Source organism: Myxine glutinosa, chromosome 8 (genome assembly GCF_964187855.1).
Source record: "Myxine glutinosa chromosome 8, kmMyxGlut1.1, whole genome shotgun sequence".
Lineage (NCBI taxonomy): Eukaryota > Metazoa > Chordata > Myxini > Myxiniformes > Myxinidae > Myxine > Myxine glutinosa.
This window is the reverse complement of record NC_136268.1, coordinates 167495692-167507884: the sequence shown is the minus strand read 5'-3', so window position 1 is coordinate 167507884 and position 12193 is coordinate 167495692. Positions and strand designations below refer to the sequence as shown.

Genomic DNA, 12193 nt, shown 5'->3' with positions numbered 1-12193 from the left:
TGGGATCATTGAATTGGGATAATTGAATTGGGATAATTGCATTGGGATCATTGAATTGGTATCATCGAATTGGTATCATCGAATTGGTATCATTGAATTGGGATAATTGCATTGGGATCATTGAATTGGTATCATCGAATTGGTATCATCGAATTGGTATCATTGAATTGGGATCATTGAATTGGTGTCATTGAATTGGGATCATTGAATAGGGATCATTGAATTGGAATCATTGAATTGGTATCATTGAATTGGTATCATTGAATTGGGATAATTGCATTGGGATCATTGAATTGGTGTCATTGAATTGGGATAATTGCATTGGTATCATCGAATTGGTATCATTGAATTGGGATCATTGAATAGGGATCATTGAATTGGAATCATTGAATTGGTATCATTGAATTGGGATAATTGCATTGGGATCATTGAATTGGGATCATTGAATTGGGATAATTGCATTGGGATCATTGAATTGGTATCATCGAATTGGTATCATTGAATTGGTATCATTGAATTGGGATCATTGAATTGGGATCATTGAATAGGGATCATTGAATTGGAATCATTGAATTGGGATCATTGAATTGGGATCATTGAATAGGGATCATTGAATTGGAATCATTGAATTGGTATCATTGAATTGGGATAATTGCATTGGGATCATTGAATTGGGATCATTGAATTGGGATAATTGCATTGGGATCATTGAATTGGTATCATCGAATTGGTATCATTGAATTGGTATCATTGAATTGGGATCATTGAATAGGGATCATTGAATAGGGATCATTGAATTGGAATCATTGAATTGGGATAATTGCATTGGTATCATCGAATTGGTATCATTGAATTGGGATCATTGAATTGGGATCATTGAATTGGTGTCATTGAATTGGGATAATTGCATTGGTATCATCGAATTGGTATCATTGAATTGGGATCATTGAATAGGGATCATTGAATTGGAATCATTGAATTGGTATCATTGAATTTGTATCATTGAATTGGGATCATTGAATTGGGATCATTGAATTGAGATCATTGAATTGGGATCATTGAATTGGTATCATTGAATTGGGATCATTGAATTGGGATCATTGAATTGGGATCATTGAATTGTTATCATTGAATTGGGATCATTGAATTGGGATCATTGAATTTGTATCATTGAATTGGGATCATTGAATTGAGATCATTGAATTGGGATCAATGAATTGGGATCATTGAATTTGTATCATTGAATTGTTATCATTGAATTGGGATCATTGAATTGGGATCATTGAATTTGTATCATTGAATTGAGATCATTGAATTGGGATCACTGAATTGGGATCATTGAATTGTTATCATTGAATTGGGATCATTGAATTGGGATCATTGAATTTGTATCATTGAATTGGGATCGTTGAATTGAGATCATTGAATTGGGATCAATGAATTGGGATCATTGAATTTGTATCATTGAATTGGTATCATTGAATTGGGATCATTGAATTGTTATCATTGAATTGGGATCATTGAATTGGTATCATTGAATGGGGATCATTGAATTGGTATCATTGAATTGGGATCATTGAATTGGGATCATTGAATGGGGATCATTGAATTGGTATCATTGAATTGGGATCATTGAATTGGGGTCATTGAATGGGGATCATTGAATGGGGATCATTGAATTGGTATCATTGAATTGTGATCATTGAATTGGTATCATTGAATGGGGATCATTGAATGGGGATCATTGAATTGGGATCATTGAATTGGTATCATTGAATGGGGATCATTGAATTGGTATCATTGAATTGGGATCATTGAATGGGGATCATTGAATGGGGATCATTGAATGGGGATCATTGAATTTGGATCATTGAATCGGGATCATTGCATTAGGATCATTGCATTGGGATCATTACATTGGGATCATTGAATTGGGATCATTTAATTGGGATCACTGAATTGGGATCACTGAATTGGGATCATTGAATTGGGATCACTGAATTGGGAACATTGAATTGGGATCATTGGATTGGGATCATTGAATTGGGATCACTGAATTGGGATCACTGAATTGGAATCATTGAATTGGGATCACTGAATTGGGATCATTGAATTGGGATCAATGAATTGGGATCATTGAATCGGGATCATTGCATTAGGGTCATTGCATTGGGATCATTACATTGGGATAATTGAATTGGGATCATTGATTTGGGATCATTGCATTGGGATCATTGCATTGGGATCATTGCATTGAGATCATTGATTTGGGATCATTGAATTGGGATCATTGAATTGGGATCATTGAATTGGGATCATTGCATTGGGATCATTGAATTGGGGTCATTGAATCGGGATCATTGCATTAGGACCATTGCATTGGGATCATTGCATTGGGATCATTGAATTGGGATCATTGCATTGGGATCATTGAATTGGGGTCATTGAATTTGGATCATTGAATTAGGATCATTGCATTGGGATCATTGCATTGGGATCATTGAATTGGGGTCATTGAATCGGGATCATTGCATTAGGACCATTGCATTGGGATCATTGCATTGGGATCATTGAATTGGGATCATTGAACTGGGATCATTGCATTAAGATCACTGAATTGGGATCATTGCATTGGGATCATTGCATTGGGATCAATGCATTGGGATCATTGAATCGTGATCATTTTTCAGGATCATTGCATTGGGATCATTGCATTGGGATCATTGCATTGGGATCAATGCATTGGGATCATTGAATCGGGATCATTTTATAAGGATCATTGCATTGGGATCATTGCATTGGGATCATTGAATTGGGATCATTGCATTGGGATCATTGAATTGGGATCACTGAATTGGGATCATTGAATTGAGATCATTGCATTGGGATCATTGCATTGGGATCATTGAATTGGGATCATTGCATTGGGATCATTGAATTGGGATCATTGAATTGGGATCATTGAATTGGGATCATTGAATTTGTATCATTGAATTGAGATCATTGAATTGGGATCATTGAATAGGGATCATTGAATTGGGATCATTGAATGGGGATCATTGAATTGGGATCATTGAATTGGGATCATTGAATTGGGATCATTGAATGGGGATCATTGAATTGGGATCATTGATTTGGGATCATTGAATTGGTATCATCGAATTGGTATCATTGAATTGGTGTCATTGAATAGGGATCATTGAATAGGTGTCATTGAATTGGGATCATTGAATGGTGATCATTGAATTGGGATCATTGAATTGGGATAATTGAATTGGGATAATTGCATTGGGATCATTGAATTGGTATCATCGAATTGGTATCATCGAATTGGTATCATTGAATTGGGATAATTGCATTGGGATCATTGAATTGGTATCATCGAATTGGTATCATCGAATTGGTATCATTGAATTGGGATCATTGAATTGGTGTCATTGAATTGGGATCATTGAATAGGGATCATTGAATTGGAATCATTGAATTGGTATCATTGAATTGGGATAATTGCATTGGGATCATTGAATTGGTGTCATTGAATTGGGATAATTGCATTGGTATCATCGAATTGGTATCATTGAATTGGGATCATTGAATAGGGATCATTGAATTGGAATCATTGAATTGGTATCATTGAATTGGGATAATTGCATTGGGATCATTGAATTGGGATCATTGAATTGGGATAATTGCATTGGGATCATTGAATTGGTATCATCGAATTGGTATCATTGAATTGGTATCATTGAATTGGGATCATTGAATTGGGATCATTGAATAGGGATCATTGAATTGGAATCATTGAATTGGGATCATTGAATTGGGATCATTGAATAGGGATCATTGAATTGGAATCATTGAATTGGTATCATTGAATTGGGATAATTGCATTGGGATCATTGAATTGGGATCATTGAATAGGGATAATTGCATTGGGATCATTGAATTGGTATCATCGAATTGGTATCATTGAATTGGTATCATTGAATTGGGATCATTGAATAGGGATCATTGAATAGGGATCATTGAATTGGAATCATTGAATTGGGATAATTGCATTGGTATCATCGAATTGGTATCATTGAATTGGGATCATTGAATTGGGATCATTGAATTGGTGTCATTGAATTGGGATAATTGCATTGGTATCATCGAATTGGTATCATTGAATTGGGATCATTGAATAGGGATCATTGAATTGGAATCATTGAATTGGTATCATTGAATTTGTATCATTGAATTGGGATCATTGAATTGGGATCATTGAATTGAGATCATTGAATTGGGATCATTGAATTGGTATCATTGAATTGGGATCATTGAATTGGGATCATTGAATTGGGATCATTGAATTGTTATCATTGAATTGGGATCATTGAATTGGGATCATTGAATTTGTATCATTGAATTGGGATCATTGAATTGAGATCATTGAATTGGGATCAATGAATTGGGATCATTGAATTTGTATCATTGAATTGTTATCATTGAATTGGGATCATTGAATTGGGATCATTGAATTTGTATCATTGAATTGAGATCATTGAATTGGGATCACTGAATTGGGATCATTGAATTGTTATCATTGAATTGGGATCATTGAATTGGGATCATTGAATTTGTATCATTGAATTGGGATCGTTGAATTGAGATCATTGAATTGGGATCATTGAATTGTTATCATTGAATTGGGATCATTGAATTGGTATCATTGAATGGGGATCATTGAATTGGTATCATTGAATTGGGATCATTGAATTGGGATCATTGAATGGGGATCATTGAATTGGTATCATTGAATTGGGATCATTGAATTGGGGTCATTGAATGGGGATCATTGAATGGGGATCATTGAATTGGTATCATTGAATTGGGATCATTGAATTGGTATCATTGAATGGGGATCATTGAATGGGGATCATTGAATTGGGATCATTGAATTGGTATCATTGAATGGGGATCATTGAATTGGTATCATTGAATTGGGATCATTGAATGGGGATCATTGAATGGGGATCATTGAATGGGGATCATTGAATTTGGATCATTGAATCGGGATCATTGCATTAGGATCATTGCATTGGGATCATTACATTGGGATCATTGAATTGGGATCATTTAATTGGGATCACTGAATTGGGATCACTGAATTGGGATCATTGAATTGGGATCACTGAATTGGGAACATTGAATTGGGATCATTGGATTGGGATCATTGAATTGGGATCACTGAATTGGGATCACTGAATTGGAATCATTGAATTGGGATCACTGAATTGGGATCATTGAATTGGGATCAATGAATTGGGATCATTGAATCGGGATCATTGCATTAGGATCATTGCATTGGGATCATTACATTGGGATCATTGAATTGGGATCATTGATTTGGGATCATTGCATTGGGATCATTGCATTGGGATCATTGCATTGAGATCATTGATTTGGGATCATTGAATTGGGATCATTGAATTGGGATCATTGAATTGGGATCATTGCATTGGGATCATTGAATTGGGGTCATTGAATCGGGATCATTGCATTAGGACCATTGCATTGGGATCATTGCATTGGGATCATTGAATTGGGATCATTGCATTGGGATCATTGAATTGGGGTCATTGAATTTGGATCATTGAATTAGGATCATTGCATTGGGATCATTGCATTGGGATCATTGAATTGGGGTCATTGAATCGGGATCATTGCATTAGGACCATTGCATTGGGATCATTGCATTGGGATCATTGAATTGGGATCATTGAACTGGGATCATTGCATTAAGATCACTGAATTGGGATCATTGCATTGGGATCATTGCATTGGGATCAATGCATTGGGATCATTGAATCGTGATCATTTTTCAGGATCATTGCATTGGGATCATTGCATTGGGATCATTGCATTGGGATCAATGCATTGGGATCATTGAATCGGGATCATTTTATAAGGATCATTGCATTGGGATCATTGCATTGGGATCATTGAATTGGGATCATTGCATTGGGATCATTGAATTGGGATCACTGAATTGGGATCATTGAATTGAGATCATTGCATTGGGATCATTGCATTGGGATCATTGAATTGGGATCATTGCATTGGGATCATTGAATTGGGATCATTGAATTGGGATCATTGAATTGGGATCATTGAATTTGTATCATTGAATTGAGATCATTGAATTGGGATCATTGAATTGGGATCATTGAATTGTTATCATTGAATTGGGATCATTGAATTGGGATCATTGAATTTGTATCATTGAATTGGGATCATTGAATTGAGATCATTGAATTGGGATCAATGAATTGGGATCATTGAATTTGTATCATTGAATTGGTATCATTGAATTGGGATCATTGAATTGTTATCATTGAATTGGGATCATTGAATTGGTATCATTGAATGGGGATCATTGAATTGGTATCATTGAATTGGGATCATTGAATTGGGATCATTGAATGGGGATCATTGAATTGGTATCATTGAATTGGGATCATTGAATTGGGGTCATTGAATGGGGATCATTGAATGGGGATCATTGAATTGGTATCATTGAATGGGGATCATTGAATGGGGATCATTGAATTGGGATCATTGAATTGGTATCATTGAATGGGGATCATTGAATTGGTATCATTGAATTGGGATCATTGAATAGGGATCATTGAATGGGGATCATTGAATGGGGATCATTGAATTTGGATCATTGAATCGGGATCATTGCATTAGGATCATTGCATTGGGATCATTACATTGGGATCATTGAATTGGGATCATTTAATTGGGATCACTGAATTGGGATCACTGAATTGGGATCATTGAATTGGGATCACTGAATTGGGAACATTGAATTGGGATCATTGGATTGGGATCATTGAATTGGGATCACTGAATTGGGATCACTGAATTGGAATCATTGAATTGGGATCACTGAATAGGGATCATTGAATTGGGATCAATGAATTGGGATCATTGAATCGGGATCATTGCATTAGGATCATTGCATTGGGATCATTACATTGGGATCATTGAATTGGGATCATTGATTTGGGATCATTGCATTGGGATCATTGCATTGGGATCATTGCATTGAGATCATTGATTTGGGATCATTGAATTGGGATCATTGAATTGGGATCATTGAATTGGGATCATTGCATTGGGATCATTGAATTGGGGTCATTGAATCGGGATCATTGCATTAGGACCATTGCATTGGGATCATTGCATTGGGATCATTGAATTGGGATCATTGCATTGGGATCATTGAATTGGGGTCATTGAATTTGGATCATTGAATTAGGATCATTGCATTGGGATCATTGCATTGGGATCATTGAATTGGGGTCATTGAATCGGGATCATTGCATTAGGACCATTGCATTGGGATCATTGCATTGGGATCATTGAATTGGGATCATTGAACTGGGATCATTGCATTAAGATCACTGAATTGGGATCATTGCATTGGGATCATTGCATTGGGATCAATGCATTGGGATCATTGAATCGTGATCATTTTTCAGGATCATTGCATTGGGATCATTGCGTTGGGATCATTGCATTGGGATCAATGCATTGGGATCATTGAATCGGGATCATTTTATAAGGATCATTGCATTGGGATCATTGCATTGGGATCATTGAATTGGGATCATTGCATTGGGATCATTGAATTGGGATCATTGCATTGGGATCATTGAATTGGGATCACTGAATTGGGATCATTGAATTGAGATCATTAGTAGTGTAATAATGTTGCTTCTGGGACACCTCCGTTTAACATGGGAAATCCCTATCTAATGTCATTTACCCCCTTGTCTTTTTCAAAAATCATAAACACCTCTATTTCTCCCACCCTCATCTTTATGAACCTTTTGTCTGTAGTACCTATCCTTAATGTTGTTCATTAGACCACTCAAACACTACAAATATTTGTTTTCTCTTATAGACCTATCATCCTTCTTCTACATATCATCTGGCAGATTAATCTTTGACCCATTCACTTCCATATTAATTCTTTCCCTCCCTCATTGACCCTAAACACCTATATTTCTCTCACCCTGTTCTTTACGAACCTTCTAACCTTTTGACATGTTATCCTTATTCATTAGACCACTTAAACAATGCTGTGTGAACCTGTGATCCTTCTGACCTTATGGACCTTTTAACCTTTTACTCTTAATATCATCTGGTGAATATGGCCCACTCAAACAACGACCCTACAAATATTTGTTTATGCGTGGGAAATAATTTAATTCTCCTCCAACTTCCATCACCATACTCAAACCTTTTTTTATTAATTCTTCGCTTTTGAGAAATGACGTTGTTTCAATGACTTGGATAACTTCCCAGAAAGATTTCATTGTCTTATTTCCTGTTATTCACACACGCTCAGGGCTTCCCCGAAATGACTGCATGTCGTCATTTCAAGAAAATACATTTTGTTCATTATAAAAGAACGTGTTCAATTCAATTTTGATCATTGGGGATCGACATGTCTTACTACTCCATCCTTTACTCTGATAAAGAAGAAGAATACTCACCAAGGTAAGTTTCATTTAAAATTAAAGTGTTTAAAGCTTTGTATGGGATTAATTATACAACAAATGACTTAATATTCCTTTATCTTTACAGCAATGCGAATATCCTGGCAGAACTTCAAACTGGTTGGAATGAAAATACTGCAGAATCTCAAGAGTTGCAAAACGAAATGAACTTGAACAACCTGCCTGTTTCACCATTCTTGGAAGATTCATATGCAAGGTAAGATACTAAATATTAATACATTTGTGTTAAACGACGCTGCCTTAGTGTGTGTGTGTGTGTGTGTGTGTTCGTGTGTGTATGTGTTTGTGTGTGTTCGTGTGTGTATGTGTGTGTATGTATCTGTGAATGTGTGTGTGTATGTGTGTGTATGTGTGTGTGTGTATGTATCTGTGAATGTGTGTGTGTATGTGTATGTGTGAATGTGTATGTGTGTGTATGTGTGTGTATGTGTGTGTGCGTGTGTGTGATGTTTTGTCAAGCTTACTTCAACATAGTAATTTCTCCTTATTTTGTTTGCAGCCTTGAAGACCAAAGCTTGGAGTGGGACGATTTTGATTTTCCAAAGAGTGGTTATTTCCCGTCAACATGTGGTACCCTAAATTTTCAACTCGACCACTTGAACACAAAGCTCGATTTTTTAGAGGTATGTATCCCAATATCCTCATATCCTTGTGTGTGTGTGTGTGTGTATGTGTGTGTGTGTGTATGTGTGTGTAATATTTTCTCTCCCCTCTTGTCCTCTTGCCTTTGACAGAAAGAGATTCCAAACCTGAAGATATCTGCTGCTGTTGAAACTACCTTTGTCTTATGTTGGGAAGAGATTGATGATTTGTGCTGGGAAGAAGTTGAATGTATAATACCTCAAGGAAAATGTTTTTGTAATATGAAGCTTTTGTTTAAAATATTATTTATATATATATGCTTTGTCCAGAATTATTTAATTATTAATTACAAGAAAAGAATAAAGGTTAGAAGGAAGGGGGTGCGTTCCCCCACCCTTGATTTCCCCCATCCCACCCCTCCCCTCCCCTTGTGTGTGTGGGGAAGGTGGGGGTGGGATGAGGGGGGATCAAGGGTGGGGGACGCACTGGGGGTGGGGGATGATGGGTGTGGTCTGTGTGGGCGGGGTCTGTGTGGGCGGGGTCTGTGTGGGCGGGGTCTGTGTGGGCGGGGTCTGTGTGGGCGTGGTCTGTGTGGGTGTGGCTTATGATTTTAATTTATTTAAATTTTTTTTTATTACCACTAATTAAATTAGCTAATCTGGGTGGGGTGAATAGAAATGTTGTTTAATGAATTATTAGCTTTGTTTTTTGTAATTCTTGCGAGTAAAATGAACCCAAGATTTCCTCTCCATTTAAATCATATAATTTGTAGGTCCAAGGGACTGTATCCATTACATCAATGATTTTAAATAATTCACGAGTCCATTTTTGTGTATAACCTTTCTCAAAATGGCTTTTCCATTTGTATATCCTTACCATATCACCAACTTTGAACTTGGGCTTTCTCAAATTAATCTCCTTTTCATATTCTAATTTTGTAAATGTTTCTGATGGTTTTGATTGTGTTGATGAATGAACTGTATTATTGTAATTATCTACAATATCCTGAATTAAATACACCCATTTTTGAGAACCGAGTTGTGTGAATTTTTTATATAATTTCTCTTTTAAAGTACGATTAAAACGCTCAATAACAACTGCCTTTCCTTCATTAAAGGTGCTGTATAATTTAATACCCTTCCCCTTAAGAAATTTCATGAATATTTTGTTATAGAACTCTGTTCCCTCATCAGTCCATAACTTCTTTGGTTTCCTTTTATCCCGATCAAATATTAGCTTAAAGGCTAACATTAAAGTATCACCCCTTTTATTTTTTAAAGGGACAACCCAGGCAAATCTACTCCTCAAATCAATAACGGTTAAAGCATACCTGTATCCCCTGTCATTATTCAATTCAATTAAATCAGCGGACCATATGTGGTCAGTGTATTTAGAATAAACCTTCCTTCTTTTAAACTTTGTGATTATAGGTTTGTGTAATTCTTCAGCCAAAAGCTCCTCAGTCTTGATGGCATCATTAGAGCCTAATAGTTTTTTGAGGAATAACCAAGACCAAGTTTCAATTTAGCATTTATCAAATTTCTCACAATAAACCTATCAACTTTCTCTCTCAACGTTGGATTTTGTATCAAAGACAAATTATACAACATTTCGCTGTCGGCTTTATGTTTTTCAGTCAACGTAGTGGTTTTCCCATAAGCAATATCATGCTTCATACACACTTCGTCAACCCTATTTGTAGGTTTAGACCAAGGTTTAGGATTGTCAGCCTCATCTAATCTTTTATCCAAGTTTGTTCCTGGACCACAGAAAGAATACCCTGGAAGGTGTAATTCCCCTGGAATTCCAGTTGTTGTAAATTTACTTCCTGACAGAAACTTTTGTATGTCTCCTCCTCTTTTAGGAGAGATGAATTGGCACTTTTTAGAGCCACATACTTGACATATTCCTTTTTGATAAACTCTATTATTTTTAGCTTTAACATAAGAGATATTTTTAGATTTAGTTTTCTTTTTACATTTGAGACAATAACTCATATTTATTTATCAGAAAAATTCCGACAGAGTATCAAAACCTTTTTGGTTTTCAACATATACATTTCAATCTTTATTTTTAAAACATAAAGAATCCTAAGGAATGCCTTCACTCTCTCCTCCATTTATTTACAAATAAAAACTAACTAAAGTCAATGACACCAACATCATCAATCACATAATCTTTTCCTTCTTCTTCTTCTTCTTCTTCACCACTTTCTCGTTTAAATCTCTGAAATTGAAGACATTGACGTTCTTATTTTTGAAACCATTATCTTCATAAGAGTTGTTAATTCTTTAATTTCCTCTTCGGTGCGTTGAGATTGATTTATTTGCTTTAATACACTCAATCTTTTATGAATCTCAATGATTTCCATCTTTTTATATTTTTCCTCCCTCTCTCTTTGCTCCCTCTCCTCCTCCTCCATTTTCTCCCTTTCCTCCTTCTCCCTTTCCTCCCTCTCCTCCTCCTTTTTCTCCCTTTCCTCCTTCTCCTTTTTCTCTCTTTTCTCCCTTTCCTCCCTCTCCTCCTCCTTTTTCTCCCTTTCCTCCTTCTCCTTTTTCTCTCTTTCCTCCTTCTCTTCTTTAACTCCTTCCTCATTTATCTTAGCAATTTTTGATATCAATATTTTCACAGCATTCATTCTTTCTTTATTTTCCTCTTCGGTGAGTTGAGATTTATCTTCTTGCTGTAATACATCCACTCTTTTTTGAATCGCTCTGATTTCCATCTCCCTCTCCCCCCTCTCTCTTTGTTCCCTCTCCTCCTTCTCTCTTTTCTCTCTTTTCTCCTTCTCTTCTTCAACTCCTTCCTCATCCCTTGCTACCCTTGAGTTTAAACCCCAAAGAATATTATACATATACTCATCTGGATTTTGAGATATTCTTGTATCTATAATTATTTTTCTCATAATAGGATACCAATAAGATTTGTTGACGATTTCTAAAAGAGTTTTATATTTCATAACTTTGAGAAGTTCATTTTTATTTAATATTTTAAACAAGTCTCTATTTGTGGGTTTAACAATATCAGTATAAGGC

At 35.9% G+C, this 12193-nt stretch overlaps 1 protein-coding gene across 1 annotated transcript; it reads left to right on the top strand.

Annotated features, from left to right (window-relative positions):
- Nucleotides 1–8046: 8046 nt before the first annotated feature.
- On the top strand, nucleotides 8047–11322 carry LOC137436262 (uncharacterized). Its single transcript, XM_078783914.1, has 4 exons — nucleotides 8047–8556; nucleotides 8644–8772; nucleotides 9076–9199; nucleotides 9311–11322. Exons 1-4 carry the CDS (start codon nucleotides 8504–8506, stop codon nucleotides 9764–9766), a joined length of 762 nt encoding a protein of 253 aa, XP_078640040.1. The 5' UTR covers nucleotides 8047–8503; the 3' UTR covers nucleotides 9767–11322.
- The last annotated feature ends 871 nt before the right edge of the window (nucleotides 11323–12193 follow it).

Excerpts from the sequence above, each read along its gene's own strand:
- LOC137436262 (XM_078783914.1), top strand. The coding sequence starts at position 8,504 with ATGTCTTACTACTCCATCCTTTACTCTGATAAAGAAGAAGAATACTCA. Across the intron at positions 8,773-9,075 it reads TTGGAAGATTCATATGCAAG|CCTTGAAGACCAAAGCTTGG; the intron begins GTAAGATACTAA and ends TTTTGTTTGCAG. Across the intron at positions 9,200-9,310 it reads CAAAGCTCGATTTTTTAGAG|AAAGAGATTCCAAACCTGAA; the intron begins GTATGTATCCCA and ends TGCCTTTGACAG.